The sequence below is a fragment of the Pollicipes pollicipes genome, unplaced genomic scaffold, assembly GCF_011947565.3.
Source record: "Pollicipes pollicipes isolate AB1234 unplaced genomic scaffold, Ppol_2.1 Scaffold_3216;HRSCAF=3773_pilon_pilon_pilon, whole genome shotgun sequence".
NCBI lineage: Eukaryota > Metazoa > Arthropoda > Thecostraca > Pollicipedomorpha > Pollicipedidae > Pollicipes > Pollicipes pollicipes.
In genome coordinates, this window is record NW_023596251.1 from 6174406 (window position 1) to 6194553 (window position 20148).

At 55.2% G+C, this 20148-nt stretch overlaps 1 protein-coding gene across 5 annotated transcripts; it reads left to right on the top strand.

The window, feature by feature from the left end:
• The first annotated feature begins 678 nt into the window (after positions 1-678).
• On the top strand, positions 679-16159 carry LOC119090923 (trithorax group protein osa). Of its 5 annotated transcripts, none has more exons than XM_037213654.1 (23): positions 679-770; positions 1582-1772; positions 2025-2159; positions 2564-2637; positions 2827-4050; positions 4362-4456; positions 4684-5151; positions 5501-5648; positions 5867-5993; positions 6274-6387; positions 6812-6984; positions 7429-7587; positions 7979-8099; positions 8423-8852; positions 9069-9092; positions 9802-9935; positions 10569-10630; positions 11060-11083; positions 11770-11936; positions 12828-12949; positions 13304-13325; positions 14053-15066; positions 15384-16159. In XM_037213654.1, the coding sequence occupies exons 2-14, from the start codon at positions 1598-1600 to the stop codon at positions 8515-8517; spliced, it is 3108 nt and encodes a 1035-aa protein (XP_037069549.1). In that variant the 5' UTR covers positions 679-770; positions 1582-1597; the 3' UTR covers positions 8518-8852; positions 9069-9092; positions 9802-9935; positions 10569-10630; positions 11060-11083; positions 11770-11936; positions 12828-12949; positions 13304-13325; positions 14053-15066; positions 15384-16159. The 5 variants fall into 5 exon arrangements, with proteins under 5 accessions (XP_037069549.1, XP_037069550.1, XP_037069551.1 ...); XM_037213655.1 differs by having other exon boundaries at positions 8423-8708; XM_037213656.1 differs by having other exon boundaries at positions 8423-9092; positions 14043-15066.
• The last annotated feature ends 3989 nt before the right edge of the window (positions 16160-20148 follow it).

The window sequence follows — 20148 nt, forward strand, 5'->3', positions numbered from 1 at the left end:
TGCAAGTTGTTGGATGGAATTAATACACGAGTGGAATTGCACGGCTATCCGAAAAGCTGATGCTACTCATCCGCCGTTTATGAAAGAATGCTGCTTTGAGTGGTACGTGGCTTTTAAGAGAGCGTTGCTCCTTCTGTCGGAGACAGCTTGCATGTGGGAAAAGAATGTCATGGAACTTTTCTGTCGTGATCTTGCACAACTTAGATTCAGTCAAACTGACTGAATACAGTCAAACAGTCAAACTGATCAGGTCTGCACCTCGCGATTTGTTTGAGCTGTGTAAATGATGGTGTGAACTATGCTTTCTGCTCGGATAGCAATTATCTCGAACATCTGCGTTGCACTTAGCAATACATGGCGCACGCATGATGCACGTGACAAGAAGCCTGCAGTAAAAAAGCTGCAGCTCACAACGGAGAGCGCATTCACGGCTGGCAATGATATCTCGGGCTCGCTGGTACATTTCAATCAACAATCTGAGCACAAGACCGCGTTATATCCGGCTGTGAGTGATGTGGTACCAACGCAGCGTGGCGTCTCTGCTCGAAACAGCTCCCCTTCGAGGCAGACTGTGCCGCCTGGTTTAAAAGGACGCACGCCATTGGCTGACATCTCTCGCTGCCTCGGGCTGTGACCTTCGTGACCTCTGGGTCGCCCCTCGAAAGGCGTGTCAGTTCTGTGCCCGTGCTCGACGCTGGGTGGTGTCGCAGTGGGGATGTGTTGCGGCTGCGGAGGCCCCTGACAGTGGACATCGTTTCTGGAGCGAGAAGGTGAGCCATGTAGCAGCATTGGAGCGAGAAGGTGAGTCATGTAGCGGCATGGGAGCGAGAAGGTGAGTCATGTAGCAGCGTGGGAGCCAGAAGGTGAGTCATGCAGCAGAATTGGAGCGAGAAGGCGAGTCATGCAGAAGCGCTGAGCTGTGCAACTCTGCTCAGCGTTTCGTTAGTATTATCGGCCTGTTACGCAGGCTGGAAGAGGCTAAATGGCCCATTATACCCACGTGTTGTCGAAAATTTGGAGAAGTAGCATCTGGCCGATGGTGCATCTCTGGCAGCGTACAGCTGTGGCCGTCTGCACCAGCGTAGTCTTGCTACAATGCTGATCACGCCGCAGAAGGGAATGATCTACCACAACAGGTCTGTTGCGGTGCTCGTTGCTGTAGTGGTCTGCAGAAAGGTTTCATAATTTATGAATTGTTGTGGTTCACTTCATCATTTGTAGTATGCAATGGACTGCGTGCACCTGAAATGTTATTTTAGCTTTGGTCCTCGTTTCGGGCCGTTTGAATTGGGTTATTGTAACAGATACTTTAACTCGTGGTAAAAATATTTGTACCGATGGAGTGTGTTTAATAGTAGGAAACTCGTTGAATGTTTTTGTGGCAATGTCTACGAAAACTGGCAAAAATGGTACGGGTGAATGGTATGGTAAATACTCTGTACAGTGGTACGGATACCAAATGGCATGGTACTAAATGGCAATTGACTTCTGAAGCTTCGGGCGCAGAAATTTCTCCAACAGTTTGGGTGGGGATGGGATGGGTGACGCTTGGATGGCTAACGCGCGCTGGCGGCGTTTCAGCCTGTAACAAAGCAGGATGCGGGCCTGCCGGTGCGCCGTGCTGGCGTTTCTTTCTGCCGCGGTCGCCATACCGCTGCAGGAGCACCTGCGCATCCAGTCTGCGTCATCGCCCCAGTCATCAGCGGCCAGTTCGATGTTCGGCCAATTCGGGCCGCCCGACGTCCAGCCGGGCCCGAACGCAACGCCATCTGGTGAGACCGTTTGGAAGGTGAAGTTCGCCCCCGCGGTCCATGTTCGGTTGAGTGCACGTTTGGCGGTGTTGACTACTGCCACGACTTCACTTTTGCTCATGATCCATTGTATCTGTACGACATCGCAAACATTTGCACATGCCTGCCTTTGATCACCTTTTTGTGGCCTTCGCGGTTATTTATTTTTGTGGTCTTTAGCCACTGTTTGTCCCTTGTGTCCATCTGCTGAACGCTGTTGCCGCCCTGTTCCAGCCGGGGGCCACCAGTCTACTGCAGAGCAGCCGGCCGAACGGCACGGGCAGCGGACAACTGAACAGGGCTCTGATATCTCTGCTGGCTCCTGCCCTCCCGACAGCGCCTGCGTCCCCGCCTCGCTGTGCTCGTCGGGTAGGGCCCGGCCTCTCGCGGTTCTTTGATGCCCATTGCAGGGGGGCGGAGGCGGCACTTGGCGTGCCTCGTTTGAAAACATCACTCATTGGGTGTCTTGAATCTCCACACGGTCTTTTAAATGCTCTGTATGCGTCTCGTTACAAGTGCGACGCACTCCATCCATTGTGGCGTCCAATTGCTGCTCGTGTCCAATTGCTGCTGTCTGGTTCGTGAGAAGTATATGGAAGTTGAAATCACTCCAGTACCAGAACTTGAGCACTGTATCCTAGCGTAACAGCAAGGCATTTGGTGAACATTGCTTGCTGGAATGCGCACTTATTGTTGCCCATGTCTACGTTCCGCCCTCGTCAGTCGGTGTCGGACTGCGCCGCATATTGTCTCGCATTGCCCACCTGTTGCAGCGGACGCGATCACCTACGAACCGGACACAAACATTTATCACCCGACGTCGCAGTACCAGCCGGCCTTTACACAGGTCGGGCTATAGCCGGCGGCGGTAGGTGCGGCAGAGCTTTTGTTCTTGGGAATGTCTCCTTGCGTTGGTCCCGTTGGAGGTGCAAGATGGCAGCACTGTATTTGTTTTTCGTTTCTTCTTTATAAATGCTCCCTGCTCAGAGCCATAGTGTACGCGTCTGTCGCGTGACCCGGAGCCGTCCGTTGGCAGAGGTTCACGTGCGGCCAGGAGGCGGCGGGCCGGGTCTGCTGTCCTGCAGCGGCGGTGCAAAGTTCCCAGACTGATCCCGGCACAAGCAACCCCTTCGGCTTCCCATCCACCCTCGGCACCGACGCATTTCAACACCGCGACCAGCCAGACTCTGTCCAGCCTTCTAGCTCTCCCGGGCAGTCGCTCCCGCTACCCCCGCGGCCCTCGGCGAGGCCCGTATACCTCGAGCGGTCCGATTCCCCCGGGCAGTCGCTCCCGCTACCCCTGCGGCCCTCGGCGGGGCCCGTATACCCCGAGCGGTCCGATTCCTCCGGGCAGTCGCTCCCGCTACCCCCGCGGCCCTCGGCGGGGCCCGTATACCCCGAGCGGTCCGATTCCTCCGGGCAGTCTTTCTCAGACGTCCAGTACCCGCCTGCCGTGTCTCAGCAGCCCCTCTCGGGGGGATCTAGCTTCTTCCCCCTCTCCGGAGGATCGCAGTCTGGCTTCCAGGGCTCTGTGCACGTTGGGGCGGGCGTCGGATCGACCGGTCTGCCGCAGTCATTCGCGGGGCCCCTCCCGCCCGCCCACTCCTTCGCCGGTACAGGTCAGGACAGTGTCCCAGGTCCTGCCCAGAACGGGCAGGGCTTTGGTGGGATCTCCCAGGGCGATGGTGCAGGCGGCGTCTCGCAGCACCAGACTCGTGGCGGACTTCGGCAAAATGGAGGCTTCGGGGGACCTGTCCAGAGCTCTGCTCCAGGAGGGTTTTCCCCGAACCAGGGCTTCAGCGTGCCTCAGAGCTCTGGGAGCTCCCACGTCGGCCAGGGACAAGACGGCCGTCTCCCCAACCAGTTCCCGAGCGGCTTGCCTCACAGCCAGCCGGGCGGCCTTCCGCCACGTCCCAGCAGCCTTCCCCCTTCTCGCCGTCCTCCCGCTCGCCCAGTGGCGCCGCTGCCGGGCGCGGGCGGCCGGCCGCGGCGGCTGCAGCAGGTGGTCGTCCGCGGCCAGCGCCACACCGTACCAGAGTTCAGCTCTCTGCTCCGGCTCGAGGGCGGCGCAGAGGCGTTCGTCACGCACGGCGTGAGTCTGGTGCAGCTGGAGCGGCGCGCCGACCCCGACTTCGCGCCGACCGGGCGCCACCAAATGGTGCTGCTGAACGGCCAGCGCTACCAGACCGGAGAGTTTGTGTACGTCTCTGACCCGAGTGACGTGCCGATCCTGTTCACCACCGCCGGCGTGCCCACATCGGTTAGTGCGCGTGAATGCTGCCTGAGTGTGGTGGCATTCGACTGCAGGTCTGGGGCTCACTTACGTTTATGTGGAGGTTGATTTAAATGAAGCGCATACGCGTTCAATCACTGTCTAGCAATGCCTGGGTGCGATGTTTTCGACATTTTTCAAACAAACTTTCACAACGGGCGTGCAGCACCTGATGGTCGCGTTAGTGTTCACCAGAAAATGACTCCCATTTGCAATCCAATTGTTTTACTGAGTGCGGCACGGCGTTTTGCTGGCTCGGATGTTTTAGCCGGCTGTTTTTTTTTTTTTTGCTGCCTCAGTACTCCACCACGGGAGGGGAGCCGGGAGACCTGCAGCCGTTCACTCCGCTGCCGGAGCTGCTGATGTTGGCCGCTGAGGTCCTCCGGTCGGCTGGGTGAGCTGAAGGTGCAGCTGAAGGTGCATCTGCTGTTCCAAGTCATGGGCTCTGGTTTGATGCCTGTTTAGGACGACCACACGGCACAGTAACTTGGAATTAATTATCGTCGCTACCTGGATGGGTTAAATGAGCCAGATAAGAGCGGGCACGTTCTGCACGATCATTGAAGAACTGGTTTCCTGTTAGATGTCCGCGTTTCGAGCCACCGGGCGTCTATTTTGCAGAGACACTGCTGTCACGTCTGGATCTCCGGTGGCGGAAGTGCCCGTGCCTCTGCCGCGTCCGTCGCCGCACGTGCAGCCTCCACGCCTGCCTCCCTCGGCGGCTGTCCCCGGCGCCTCCCAACTGGCCGGCGGCGGCGTGTTCTTCGACACTGACCGGGATGGACCCGGTGGCGATGCCTTTGGACGTCCGGACCACGGCTTCGGTGTCGCGCCCGGGCTGGGAGGGCATCCCGCGCACCCGGGCCTGGGTGCGGCCCATCACGAGGAGTACCACCCGCCGCCGCCGGCGTACGGCCCCCCGCCGTACAGACACCACGGTCACCAGCAGGGTCGCCATCCGCCAGTGCACCACCGTCCGCCGCCCCCGTACGGTCTCTGGCAGCCGCATCCCGCACGTCGGTACCCACCGCCGCACGGGGTTGCGATCCGGCCTCAATTCCAGAGGCCGTACCCGCCCCGGCTGAATCCGTGAGTTTGACTAGAGATTTTCTCCGAGCTGCGTCAATCTTTTTTTCATTGTCTCCTTCATTGCGTCGGCATCCAACAGAATGTCGTCCAATGCATTGGATAGTATTATATTCCCATGTGGTTTATCGAATCGTGTAAGTGCCTAAATAGACCTCGTACACTGCGACTTCCATTGGCCTATAGGCTAGCATAGACCCGTACTGGCCAAGCTAGCTACCCATTCTAAAGCTGTAAGTGACAGTGCTGTCGAATCGCTTTGCAGCAGGTCGCCTGTCGCAGTTAGGTCGGGTAATGCGGTTTCATTGTAGCCTTCCCGGCTTTCGCAATGAAGTTTGTTTGATCTGCCCAGGCTGCTCCCGTTATTGCCCACCACCTGCGGGACCCGGGGCCACCTCTCTGACATCTACGAGTCTGTGTTCGGGGAGTTCTCCGGGCGAATTTCCTCCGGCTACGGGCTGGAGCCGGGCGTAGCAGACTACGCCACCTTCCCTTGGCACGTAAGTAGGGGAAAACTGCAGGGCAAATTTTGCTCACGCGCACAGGCGGGCGGGCCATGGTTCAACATCTTGTTGGTGCAGTGTACGGTGTTTTGTGTATACTAAACCGCGATTGGGATCTCTCGTCTCATTTCTAGTTGCCCTGCGTGATCTCTCTCGTCCTCTCTCTCCTCTCCTCCCCGATGTGATGTGTGACAATGTGACGACATGATGGCCAGGCGGCGGTGCTGCGGCGCACCTCTCGCCACTCGGAGCGTGGACGGAGGCTGGGCGGTCTGGAGTACGTCTGTGGGGCCACCCTGGTCTCCTCTGACATGCTGGTGACGGCTGCTCACTGCGTGCAAGGTCAGATGGTGGGCTGTTTGTCACGGCCATCTGCCGTCATATCTCCCCGGTCTGCGGGGCCGGCTATGAGCGGCCAGCACTGCATGGGTAAACAATGGTTGAAGGGGATGTTTATCTAAATCTATCTGTCGCGACCTATGTCTGTGTTTTGCTTAGTTGCACTTCGCACATTTGCTGGATCTTGCCCCAAGATACCATCCCTGCTTCGTTTTCGCTGCAGGGGCCAGGTGTGGGATGGTTCCTCTCATTCTCCTGTCAACTCCGCCCCTTTTTCTCCCAGGAGATCAGGAGGAAGGCCTGGTGGTGCGGCTGGGAGAGTACAACCTGTATTCTGACCAGGAGGAGCTCTATGGGCCGTACGACGCTGCGGTCCGGGTCATTCACGTGCATCCAGGTACGTGACTATTTCGATTCTGGTATGATTCTGGTACAAGTAAGAATTGTGGTGCCAGGATCGTGGGTCTGGTGGCGGCTTTGGTGGCCCAGCCCGCTGGCGACGTGACGCGCGTCTTGGAATAGCTGGGATCTTGCCAACTTGTCATCCTACGAATGCCGGGCATCTGGCTCCGGGCATCTGTGCTCGAACTCCAGTTCACATTTCGTTACGACGCCTATTTAGGCGTAATGGTGATCTGTATCTGTAAAAATCTGTAATCTGTAACCAATCTGTAAAAAAACATTGCCGCTGGACTCGTATGCCTGTGTATGCAAGTCTCCTGCGGGTAAACTAAAAACATCCCTCCCGAGCGCTGATGTGCGTGTCCGCGGCGCGGGCTGGCATGTCTTTAAGACGTCGCGACTGTGCTCTCCTACGGCAGAGTACCTGTCGTCTGTGTTCCGGGCGGACCTGGCGGTGCTCCAGCTGGCGGCACCGGTGCCGCTCCAGCAGCTGCCCCACGTGACGCCCGCCTGCCTGCCGGGGCCGGACCTCAGTGACGACTCCACCGTCTGCCAGGCGCCCGGCTGGGGCTATGACGCCTACAAAACCCAGGTGCGCGGCCGGCTGCAGAAGCGGAGTGCTCTGGGAGCCAAGTGATTTCCTCTGGGTTCACGTCTGAACTATCCATGATCTCTTTGTTAGCACGCAGATGTTCTTGTCGTGTTCTTGTTCCGCGTTCCTCTGCTGCTTGGAGCGTTTGTGTTTTGAGCTTTGAACTGGAACAGCAGTCTTATCCGGTGCAGCTGACGGCCCTGCCTTGAAGACCTAAACTATTTAAGTTTCACGGCCGCGTAGGTGTGCCAGACTTATCTTGCAGACATTGCAGTGACGCGGGACATCTATGCCGTCGTAGTACCATCAGCGGATTCTGCCACTCCGATGGCCTCGGCGGTCTAGGTTATAATAATCTCGGCGGATAATAATCTCGTAGCCTTCAACCGAAAGGTAATAATCCCGGAACCTGCTGTGACCTGTTCGGGCCTGTTGCGGCCCCAGCTCGAGGACGCGCCGCACGCTCTGAAGGCGGTGACCGTTCAGCCGATCGGTCCAGAGGCATGCGAGGCGGGTCTGCGGGAGAGCGTGCTGGGCAAGGAGTTCCGCCTGCAGAGGGACAGCTTCTGCGCCGCCGGCTCCCACGGACAGGACACTTGTCTGGTGAGTCCTGCTGTCCGACCAGGACACGGCATGCCTGGCCCTTGAAGGCTGGCTGCATGAGTCTTTTGAATGTTACGCGAGGCGTGGCGAGGTGTAGGTGCGAAAGGCCAGTTAAAGCCCCTCTTCCGAATTCTTCAGGATTTGGTAAAGCAGTACAAAGCAGTCCATCGACGCTATGTCACTAACCAGTAGCTAAGTTCTGAACTGAGAAGGTAACTCAATTTACAAGAGGGACATTTTTGATGCATCTACCTAGCTCTGGCAATATACTGCTTTCCCCATACGAGCCCATAATGATAGGTCTCTCCTGCGTTGGCGGCGCGTGTCTGGCTTGTATAGGCCGAACCTGGTGTGTGGGTCGCGTACCAGCGGTGCATTTGGCCACCGACAGGGGGACGGTGGCGGCGGCCTCGTCTGTCCAGTGTACGGCAGTCCGACGGAGAGGTCGCCTGCCAGATATCAACTGGTCGGCGTCACCAGCTGGGGAGTCCACTGCGGCGACGGCAAGCCAGGTGTGGGCTGGTCATGACATTTATATTTGTACTGGCAACTGGTCTGCTGACTAAAGTATTGACGTGCACGCAGACCTGTGGCTTCGGTGATCTGGTAAAATGGGGGGGGGGGGGCGTTATCGGCGCAAAATGTTCCTTTGGTTAGTGCCTGCTGCCACCGATGTCCACGGCTCCATCTGTTAACGCTGTGGGCTCCAACTCTCCCAGTTAAGTTCAGCACTTTTTGACTTATGTCGTAGGTATTGAGTGCAGTAGAGCATGAGCGTTAGTGATGTCCCTCCCTGCAGATTGTACTCTTGATTTCAGGGGTGCCTTGGTTTCAGGGGTGTACGCGAACGTGCACCATCACATACGGTGGCTGGATTCAGTCATCAACAGCTCTCCATTTCGGCACTCTCCGCCGGTCGTCATCGATTGAAGACGTTGACGATGGTGTAATGCCTTGCATGTTTGCGTACGATATTTGGATATCGTTTCTTCCGTCATATCACTTCATTCGCGGTAGATCTGCACCGATCATCTTAATACACGTGGAGAAAGCTGGGAAGTTGGTGCGAAAATTGCATTGATCACTGATAGCGGTTCATTTGCGGCCCGACCACCCAGCTGGTAAGTAGTGGAGAGGCTCGCCGCTGCCTGCCTGCGCCTGCGGCGATCAGCTGTGATGCAGTGCGTGTGATCCAGCGCAGTGCGTGTGATCCAGTAAGCGCGCCCGTGCTGCTGGCTGCATTGGCCGACGATGGAGTCAAAGCGGTGAGTGTTTCCCACTATGATTCCCAGATGCATTTTTGAGTTTCCAAGTTGCGTAACTATGTCCCTTTGTCCTTAATTCCCTTGCATGCCTGCATTGCGGGATATCCGGACGTTATGAGTCTAGTTTTGGCAGTTTCCTAATACTTATACTAGCCAGTAGCTGAAAACTGTACCAGCAGCTCGGCGCTTTATGCTAAGGTCACGTTCTTCTTCCAGGGTTTCCCTCTCTGGACTGTCCAGGTATGTGCATCCTACGTAACAAATCTGGTAAAAAATGATACTATGATGAAAATCCAAATCATAATTGCGTATGCCATGCGTGTACGTGTGGATGGACTTTATGTCCCTGCGAATGAAACCGAGAGCCCGGATATCCTTCGCACCTTTTCCGACATGTGAATAAGTCCATTACTCACTGTAAATGATCATCTTCACCTTTAATGTATCATAATTCTAAATCTGTTATGCAGATCGTAGTTTGTTACCGCAACTTGTTGCTTTGTACAGTCCTTGCGTGACCGGCGGCGGACCTCTGGCCTGGGGTGAAGACTGCCTCGCACCCCCTCGCATTCGGCAGCCCCCCCCCCCCTGCCCGCTGCTGTGCGGGCGCCCCCGGTGCGCGGTCTGCCCACGCGCCCGACTGGAGGGCGTGCGACCCAGCCTTCGCCGCCGGCCCCTCGTCTCGTCCGTCTCCGGTCAGGGTGTGCCGCCTCTCCGGCACTGCTTTGTCTTGCTATCCCGCTGTGGCTCCGACAGAGCGCAGCCCTCAGGCCGGGTTCATAATAGTCAACTACACGGAATCAAAGTGTGATAGTACGGGCTAGTCATTCAGTTCGGAGAAGGTGTGAAGGATATGACGGGGGCTCAGTTTGGCTGTCTGAGTAATGCGTTCGGACGTCTAGCGTGTGACACAGAGCACTCTCGGTCAGCTGTGCCTGGACCTTTGCAGGGCCGAAGCGGAACTACTGGAAGCAAGCTGCCTTGTTGCAGAAATTGCCGTTTTTTGCCAAATTGGTGCCTGATGGGCAAACCCGGTGCCGGAAACCTGTTTCGTCGTCGGTGCTTCGCCAGTGTCCGTGCATGGTAAGCAGGGAATGCTTACGTGTCACCAACTTTTGCAGTATAATAAGCGAGCTCCTCGCTCATACGCGGTCTCACTCACATGCGTTCAAGTCTTAAACAAGGCAGGCAGCCATGATTTCATCGTGGCCAGAATTTCTTACTGTTTTTTTTGTGTTTGATGCTGGAATTCCTTTTCTATTTTTTTTTCGCAGAGCTTTGCGTCAGATCCGCAAGAGGTGCGTTCTGCCGGTATTGAAGTCCATTGATTGTTGCGCACCATATGCTACATATTGTATACATACAGATCTACATCTATATGCAGATATGCGGGTGAAACGTGGTTGTCGGCATATTTAATTCACGTGAAACATGATGGTGCTTAACCCCTTTTGCGTACGAACTTGCTAGGCTGACTTCCTTTTGCGTGCCAATATAGTGATAAATTACCTTGATATAATCGAGAGATGCTTGCCTGACGCGCACGACGTCCCAATGTCGTGATGGCGTTTGTTTTCGTCAAGAGTCCCGTGATGCTTTTGTGTTTTGTACATAATTTGTTTTGTTTATCCTTTTTAACCATGTGAGGGAGTGCCAAATGTTTTGCAAACGCGGCTCCCACACTAGCTGCTCTGACGCGGGCGCCTCTCATTCCAGACATCGCTTAGCGGACCTGAACGGCACGGAGGGCACGTAACGGCGAGCACGCTTTTACTGAAGTGAGCTCTTTCAGGAATAGAAGTGATTGTATAAATCTTGCCTCCGCGGAACTTTTGTGTCTGAACCTATGCCTGCTTTGTGGAAATTCTTGTTCTGCGAGACCCCGAATTTTTCGGAGTGTGGAGAAAGACGGGACCTTGGTGATTTAATTTTTTTTTAGTTTATGGAAATGTATTGTTCCAGCGCAGTCTCGAACAAAACAATATTGAGTTGATCATTGAGCCGCGGAATCACATTTGAGCGTCAATAAGTGCTGGAACTGCTGTAATCGTCACTTATGATCTCTCGCCTTGAACACGGTAAATTTTTACGTGAGTATCAACTTCATCGAAATGATGAAGAGGTTCTTACTTATATAGACCGTTCTTTTTTATCCCATTTCTGTCGCTGTCTGTCGCACATAATGCTAACACAGCTGTTCTTTTCAGGGCTTTGTTCTGGATGCTATATGGGTACGTCCTTCATGGAGTTAAATAATGCACAAGCAAATACTTATGATGAAAGTATGAATTGCATCTATGCTAAGAGCTCGGCATACTATGCGTACCTTTTCCGGAATGTATAAAGGTCCATCGCTTCATTGTAAATAACATCTTAACATTGTGTGTAAGTTGATGCATCCTAATTCAGTGTTGTGCATGCTCTCTAACACCACAAATTCAAGCGAACACTTTTGGCGTTGCCGGTGACCGACATTTTGCCGAACGTGAAGACTGGCTTTCACGCCCTCCTCGGACCCGTCTTGGTCGCTTCCAGTGCGCCGTGCACCCGTACCCGGTGAGGGGGGGGGGGCGAGTGACCCAGCCTTCACCGTAGGCCTCCTCGTCTCCGTCCGTCTCCGGCTAGGGCGTGTCGCCTCTCTGGCACTGCTTTGTCTTGCTGTCCAGCTGCGCCTATGGAGCCAGCCCTTCACGAGGGTAACGAGTCATTCACATGGAACTCGTATGGGATAAGAGTCTAGTCGTAGATGTGCGTTTGTGTATGCTGAGGTATGTTGTCTGTAGCGGTGAGTTTGTGAGTCTGTTCGGTAGAGGTGTGCTGCATATGCCGAGCTCTGTTTGGCTGTCTGAGCCTTGATTATCTTACCTGGTCGCTCCAGAGCAAAGCGTGTTCTCCAGTTGGAACGGGTCTGTTTCAGGGCTCGAGGTAGTCTATACACGAGGAGCAGGCGGCCAGCCATCTGTACCCGGGGTGCAGGTGGCCAGTCCGACCTGTTTGGAAGCTTCCGTCTGAGGAGCTCACACCGGACAGCGTGGCAGCATCGTGTTGGTGCTAAAGGGTGCATAAAACTAGAAGCTTTTCTGGGTATGTCGTGCACTGCACGCTTCGCTACTGCAGCAAATCGCTGCCGGTCCTAAGTGGTGCTAGTAGTCATAATTGTACCTTGGCTGACAGAATGTGGGCCAACAAAGAGTTTATTGTGCACGCATGTTAACGGGTTTTAATCTGTCGTGAATGAATGGAAACTTCCTGGGATGATGAGATATCTATTAAACTCTGTGCATTATCTGACCTCGCAATGGAGCTACATATCAGAGCGTGACAAATGTTCAAAATTTACATTGCATTGTTATTTACTTGCATTACATTGTTGTCTTCGTTGTTTGTCCAGCACAAGCTGGGCGAATTTGTGTGGCGAAATGTATGGGGATATGCAAAAGCAAAGATCGAGAGTAAGAGGGATGGGCGAAGGGTTGTCCCACTCACTTTCCGGGTTTTTGGTACGGAGAGCTGGAGTCGGTCGTGGCACGTACCTCGCGTATATTCAACGAATGTAAATGCATTGGTTATAACGACAGCACTGAATACAGCTGTCCGGGGGGCTGACCTCTCTTCCTTTCCTTCCTTTTCTCTTAAGCTTTTGGCTGTGATTGCGCGCCCTTGTGCATTGCCTGCGGACACCTTTCCCGGCATACGAGGACGTTAATCTGTCTGCAGATTATCGTTGCATGTCGGCAGTCCGGGTTGTTGCTGCATCAGTGACTTCGAGTGGCTCTTGTTTTATGTGCGCTTCTCTGGCCGGGCACCGTTGCCATGCTATGGAGCTGTGCTGTCATTTCCCTCTCATCCTAAGTCAATCCACGGAGCAAGCTGATGCTATTCCCAGCATTCGTCGGCCGTCGACTCTGAACCTTGCTCTTCAGCGTCGGCGGATGTGCGCCGAAATTTGTGCAACAGTTGCCTTAACCTTTCCAGAACTCGGCAGTGACCATTTAAACCAGACGCTGGGCGGGCGTACTGAAGAATACACGGATAGACGTGCGCTCTGTCTGTGCGGCATGTCCTGACGACGCCCTTGGCAACGGTGCTGGCGAACGGTGAGGAAGCTGTTATCCCGTCCCTGCCGAAGCTGGCTTCCTGGCAAAGGCCGGAGGGATATGCCGCAGTACTGCAATGTGGGGACCGGCTGTTTGTCCTGGTGCTAGAACATGCCCAGAAGCTGTCGCTGCTGTTTGTCCTGGTGCTAGAACATGCCCAGAAGCTGTCGCTGCTGTTTGTCCTGGTGCTAGAACATGCCCAGAAGCTGTCGCTGCTGTTTGTCCTGGTGCTAGAACATGCCCAGAAGCTGTCGCTGCTGTTTGCCTTGCCGTGTTTTCCCTTGTATCAGCTGGTGTGTGGTTCGTAGTTGTCGGTTCTATACTTCATATTCTTACACGGTGCTCATATTTCAGGACTTGCCAGCGTCATTCATCTGTAAGTACATGGCTGCGCTGAAAAAAAAAAATGCATAAGGAAACGTGTATGATGAAAAACTCATCCAGTCGGGTCTTTCGGCATGAACACGTGCTGTGAAAAATCGAGAGCTCCATGTCGTGCACTCTTCCTGGCGTGTCAATAGGTCATCACTTCATTGTAAATACTCATAAATCATCTTTGTGTCGGATAATTCAAAATCTGCATGTATGATGTAGTTATGTGTCGCATGAGTATGCGAGTAATGTAGTAGTGAACGTAGTTTTCTACATGCTGTAATACTCATACATGCTGGGAACGCTCTGTACAGTCCCTCGCATGGCCGGTGACTGACCTCTTTTGCCTGAGCTAAGTCCGGGTCACGCCCTCGCATGACCTGCGCTCCTGTGCCCGGGGCCCGGGCGTCTTTCTTTGCCCGCTCCGCCCCGCGCGCGGTACGCCGGTCGGGCGAGCGCTGCGACTCGTGTCTTCGCCGCCGCCCCTCCCCCCTCGTCTCGGTCGGTCCCGGTTCGGTGTCGTCTCTCGGCACTGCTTTGTCTTGTTCTGCAGCTGCGCCAATAGAGCCAGCCCTTCACGCGGTGCCACTGCCCACATCGCAGCAGTCAGCCGTTCGGTCCGGGAGAGGTGTGCTTGATGTGGTGGGCTCTGTTGAACTCTCTGAACAATGCATGTCCGCGTCCGTTGCAGTACGTGCAGGTCGCGTATCAGATGCACTAGCCCTTTTCAGGCCGGGCTGAAGCAAGAACGCGGGGACCAGTGCCTCGTTTGCCAGCGTCGGAAGCTATCGGAGGCCCGCGGCGTTTGCGATGAAGAATGCTGGGCAAATCACTGCTTCTGCCGGGTTAGAACCGTCCATCTAATGAGGTGTGCTGGCGTGGGGATCTACGCCGGCCTGGCTATGCAATTGACCTGTACTCTGTGATGATGCACTGCTCGCTTCGCAATTGCAGCAAATCATAGGTGGTTCCAGCTGGTGCTAGTCCAAATTGCCCGCCTTGTTATTTAGTTTGATCCATGTTATGTTTTGTTAGTCGTGTTTGTGCAAAACTTGCTCGGGAAGCGAGCCAATTAGCCACCTCTAGCTCGTGAAAAGTGGCCTACAGGGAGCCAAATCGTGTGAACTATCTGGCATTGCACTAGGGGTGTCAAATTGGCTTGCTTCAGCTATTTTGACTAGTTTTAAGAGCGCTCTATAGATGTGATCATCCGTGATAAGCCAATGGCGTAGCTCGCGCGGAGCCGTTCCGGTACAACTCGCGTTCAAGGCCCGAGCCTGAGCTACGAGTGGCTGCCGGACGGCTCACGGACGGCCGAGCAGTCATTGGCTCTGTACAGACTAACCTTAAGGACCTGTAAATTTTGTGCATAAAATCGGGCTGCAAGGAGTCCATGCAGGACATTTTCGGCTTTCGCTGAGGGCTACGCTGCAATTTCCAAACATACCTTGCAGGCCGGTTTCCAGAGCACCGACCACCCAGTTCAAAGCAATTTAACCAGTAAACCCCCGACAGGGACCGAAAGCTGCGTGCCACCTCGCTCCCCCGGGGTGGTCGGCCGCGATCAGGTCACTGTCTGGGGAGGCCGATCTTTGAAGAGCTGCTCTCTGAGAGAATCGTGGACCCAGTTGTGTTACCCTTGTACTGGGGGAGCTGGTCATCGGTCTGCGTGGTCTGTTTCAGAGCCTGTGGTAACGTGGGGCATGAAACGGACGGCCGAGTCATCTCTCCCCGGTCAGATGAAGGTACTCTGGTGCATGTTCTTCACACGCGCACAAATGTGCTGCAGAACATATGACTGAATTGAATTTTAAGTGCATGGGCACCGCAAGCTCAGTGTTGCACAAACTCAGTCCGTTGGTTTTTACTGGAATGCTCAGATCTCATTTCCGTGGAGGCTCTGTGCTATCCAGGTACGCAAGCACTCGATCGTTAATTACGCTCGATAAATGCAACCACAGCATGTGAAAGATTACATTCAGCCATCTGATTGTTTCAGCTCGCGTGTCAGTTTCACTCTTCCAACTAAGATTTAATTCGTGACCTCTGTGCGTGTCTCCAGGTTTGACCGCCGTGACCGGTGACGTGACTGTACGGCGTCTGCGAGGACTATGTCGGGGCTCCGGAAATTGCGGCAAAGGACGCGGCTCGGTCGGACAGCCCGCCGATGTCATCTCGGCGCGGGGTGCCTCCGGTCCTCCACTAATAGTCTCTGGGGTCGGCCTGTACTGGGCTCTGTACTGAAGGGACCACCGCGGCAGCGGCGAAGGTCGCCGCCCGGGCAAGCGATGGACGTGGAGTGTTGGAAGTGGCGGTGTGAACGTGAGGTTGAGCTTGAAATGGTCGATAGTTTCGTGTGAGCGGGACGCGGCCGCCTTGCCTTTGCCCTTACCGGGCACAGACGGCGGAGCGGAGAAATCTGACTGCAGTTAATGGCATGCACGCACGGCCGCGCAGAGCTTGGGCCAGTGAGCTGGCGCTGGTTACACGGGGAACTGCGGTCGCAGACGGACGCAGTTGTTTTGCCGTCTGTGATGTATGCTGTGAGCTAACGGGATGTAAGTGATTATTTGGGAGACTAACTGAACGTTGGGTAGGAATATGTGGCCGGTCTTGACCGTACTGGTTCAGCTTTATCTCCACTGAATGCCGTTGAGCCCCGCCCGCCACTTGGCAAAACAGCGCCGCTTCTGTAACTGCGATCGCGACTGCCGGGGGCTGTAAAAGGCTGTTGTGTGGAGTGTAGCTCTTCCGCCTGTGTGTGTCCTGCATGCGTCATTTGTGTGTCGAGCTGGCACTCTCTAGCGGCCGCCTAACTCCGGGCGAAAATACACTCATGAGCGAAGCACCATTTTTCGGAACAGAACGGCAGCGATCGACGATTGAGTTCTTTGGGACAAGATCTCGCCGAATCGAGCACGGAGGCAAACTGAGCGAACACCTGAGCGCTACGGCCAGCCAGCCTTAGTTCGAACCCCGCTGTGAGGCGACCAGCAGACTCTGCAGCACCCCGGGGTGAAAGGCCGGCGGCTGCGCTCCGTGCCGTGTGGTGGAGATCCACGGTTGGCCGGCTGCGCTCCGTGCCGTGTGGTAGAGATCCACCGTTGGCAAAGGCAAATCGGTTAAGCGTTTGATCCTTTCGATTTTCGTTGGGACTGAAGACATTGGGATGTTCAGAATCTACATTCACACCCATTCCAGACGAGTCTGTCATAAATGCTGTAGTCTATATCTGTGACTCAGCTGGTTGGCAAATGGTCGGTGCAGCGTGTTCCACGTCGCACTACATGTGTTTTCAAGAGCAGTTGCCGCTCGGCTTGGAGAGTTCGACGCCTGGGCCGCGTTCCCCATCACCGAGCACGTCGCGCGCAAGCTGCAGCCGGCGTCATGGGTGGGTGCGTCACAACAGTTTCTTCAGCTTCGAGGATAGTGTGACTCGGCCACTTGCGATGCCACAGGCAGCAACTCTGGTAGGTACTCGGCCGATGGAGAGCGCAGCCTAGCGCCCGAGCTGCGTCGCCTGGGAACGCCGTCGCGATGCAGGCGACCCGGTGCTGACCCGGCTGCGCTCTGGGAGGGAGGACGGGCAGCGGTAGCCTGTCTGACCTTGTCACGATCGACTGTACTCTGCAGCGGCCGTGGTTACACGGGAGCCGCCGCACGGCGTCGGCTGCCGCTTCGGGGGAGGTGGGGAGACTGCGTGCGCTGTTGGTCAGCGGCGATTGACCGAACGGAGCGAAATACATAAGCTAAGAGCAGGCAGACAAGCAACAGTCCAAGAACAAGCCGAGAAGCACCAGCCCAAGAACAAACGGGCAGGCGACAGTTCAAGTGCATACGAACTAGCAAGAGTTCACGAACAGGCGGACAGACAACAGCCCAAGAACAAAACGGCAAGTAACAGGCCAAAAACACACCAGCAAACAAGAGCTACACCCGTCGCTCACAAGCGTGAATCCGAACATATCCACAGGTTTCGGCATGTTGAGTCATCATTAGACAATAGCTTCAAGGCCAGATGCCAAACTTGGACGGAACCTTAAGAGCCTACGGCTGCTTCTTATGCGGCGTCGGCAACACAGGTAAGGATGACGTTGAGCCAGAATAAACGGCGACTTTGTAATCGTTCTACGCTTAGTTATTTGGTCTTTGTAAACAGCTCATTGGCTATTTGATGTATTCATAACTTCTACCTATATTGTACTTTAATCGAACCATGTCTTTAGTCAGAAAGTTACACAAAGTTCTGAATGAACCTTAGCAGAGGTTCTTTTTTTGTACTCACCTTATTTTCAGAGATCATCGGAATGTGTTTTAGTCGTTCTGGCTTTACGGCTGCTGGTGTAGTTTCGTTGATCTAGTCGGAGCAAGAAGTGGTGGACATGAGAGATCTACGTGTTTGTAAACGTATCGTACCCTAAGGACGCATCGGCAGCTGAACACTCACGAATTGCTTCGCGACAGCGCGTGCGTCTATTCCATCTTTCAACAGGTGACTGCAAGGTGAATGACCTTTGGACGCAATGAAATACATAAGCATCAGCCCAAGACCACGATCAGTGCCCACGACCTACTGTGCGAGCGAATTACTCGCGGATATGCACACGCCGGCATCGGTGGCTACCGTTTTGAAAACGTGAAACGATCGCCTTCCACAACCGCTCATGGTCTGTCGTAAGACTGTTTGGGAGAGAGAGCCCGCACCCTGGTGTCTTTGGACGCATCTACGGCCGTGATGATGCCGTTGTGGTGCCACGTCACGGACCGCATCGCGCATCACCGACAACGCCGTCGAGTAACTCGAGGTCCGGCTGTGTCCAGGAGGCCTTGCCAGCGGTCTCGGTGGCCAGGCCACCTCGCGACCGACAGCTGCCGAGCAGTCGTGCCAGCAGGTTCGCCATCGACAGCACTAACACGTCCAGCAACAGGCTGATGTAGTCACCCATCTCGCTGACTAGGCTGACCGGCGGGTAGGAACGACGGTCTGTCGTTACTTGTTCTGTGATCTGACCGATCTGATTGATCTGACTGATCTGACTGATCTGAGCTCAACCATGAAGATCGAGCTGTTCAGCACGCCGTCCGAGCGCCGCCCGACGTCGGCGTTGATGGAGTAGAGTTGATATCGGCGGGCCAGCAGGCGACGGATGCCCTGCGTGCTCGCGGAAAACCCGTGCCGCATGGACAGCTGCTGCATCGAATACTCAGGCAGGTGAGCGAAGTCTTCTAGCATCTCGGGAAGCGAACAGTTGAAGGTGTTTGCCCATAGAATGTGATACAGGTGAACTATGCACAGCTTGAGACCGTTGGCCGTTAAATTGCCTTGCGCAGACTCTGGCGGTCGAACACTCGTGATGACACTTCCGGTCGAACTTCCGGATGACACTTCCGGCTCGGACCAATCACCTTGAGGCGTCGGTCGTTGGATCCCCATGATACCCAGGTTCACCCCGATCGCTTGACGCCAGGCGTGGATGAACATGCGGTGGTCCCAAGTGCCTGATTGAAGTCTGTTGAGCGTCACCTCTATCTGCAGCTGAAACTCATACATTTTGTGCAGTTCGCTCAGCTGTCTTCAGATAATGTTTGGCTTGAGGGTGTAGCACAGAGCGGGGGTGGGGCGTCGCCACCCAGGAGCGTCAGGTGTCCATCGCGACCGCGACGCGTCCTCCCGGCCGCGGTGCGCCCTCGGTTGTTCCCGATTGCAGCCGGGGGAACAGCTCTTCACCAACGTGAAGGCTTAGACTGGCCCACCAGCACTCCTAGGCGACCGAGCCGCTGCCGGAGAGGAAGCCGTGCCCTTCCCTGAGACGGTAGCTGGGCGCCCCGCGGACGGCAACAGCTGGAACACAGACCGCCTCAGCTGCCGTGACAGCGACCGCCGTCGAGGTGGGCTCGCCGAGGAACAGCTGCAGACACTGCCAGTCGGCCAGCACAACACGGCCGAGCACCAGCAGGGAGCGAGCGCCAGCCGCCGGGGTCCGAGGCCAGCACAGCACAGCCGAGCACCAGCAGGGAGCGAGCGCCAGCCGCCGGGGTCCGGGGCCAGCGCGGTGCCCGGGCCATGGTAGCAGGAGCCCGCTGGCGCGTCCAGCAGGGCGGGTTGTAAGGAGCCTTGACCCTTGCGCCGCCTGTGCTACCGCCGTCACGGACCTTCGAGCATAGACACAGTGCAAGTGTCGCATGGCTCTCTAGCAAGCGCACCCTTGAGCGGCACTCCGGCTCTCTAGCAAGTACACCCTCGAGAGGCACTCTGGCCATCGAGCGGTTCAAAGAATGTTTTGTCTGTTGGGTTTTGTCTCGCCATGAACACAATTCTCAGAAAATTAGAGCGATTGCAGATATTTTTTTAAAGTAAGGAACGCTTTTCCACTTGATGCATTTTGAACAAGTATCTTTAACAATTATATACAAAGTTTTATTATCGACACAAAATTCCGTAACGAAGCGAATAACCGCGGGCACGGGCATCCTTTTCGTACCAGTAGTTGTAAAGATGATGAAAAATACAGCGACGACTTTGTTGTTAAGATCATCAAACTCAATTTTCAAAATGCATGACTGGTTTGATTTTTGAATAAGCATTATTTTTCAATTTTGTTTTTGTTTTGCTTTAACTTGGACCTTATGAAAAACGTAGCGTACATGTCCATGGCGATCCATCCAGCGAGCACCGAATCGGTCCTCCCGCACACAGCGGTCGGTAGCCCCTCTTCCTCCCTCTAGAGTCGGTCCTCCCGCACACAGCGGTCGGTAGCCCCTCTTCCTCCCTCTAGAGTCGGTCCTCCCGCGCGCAGCGGTCGGCCGCCGCTCCCCTCCATTCAGAA

What these genes read in the sequence shown, in the direction of transcription:
- LOC119090923 (XM_037213656.1), top strand. Translation starts at nt 1,598, where the DNA reads ATGCGGGCCTGCCGGTGCGCCGTGCTGGCGTTTCTTTCTGCCGCGGTC. An exon ending in ACGCCACCTTCCCTTGGCAC is followed by an intron (nt 5,649 to 5,866) that starts GTAAGTAGGGGA and finishes CATGATGGCCAG; the next exon opens with GCGGCGGTGCTGCGGCGCAC. An exon ending in ATGACGCCTACAAAACCCAG is followed by an intron (nt 6,985 to 7,428) that starts GTGCGCGGCCGG and finishes TTGCGGCCCCAG; the next exon opens with CTCGAGGACGCGCCGCACGC.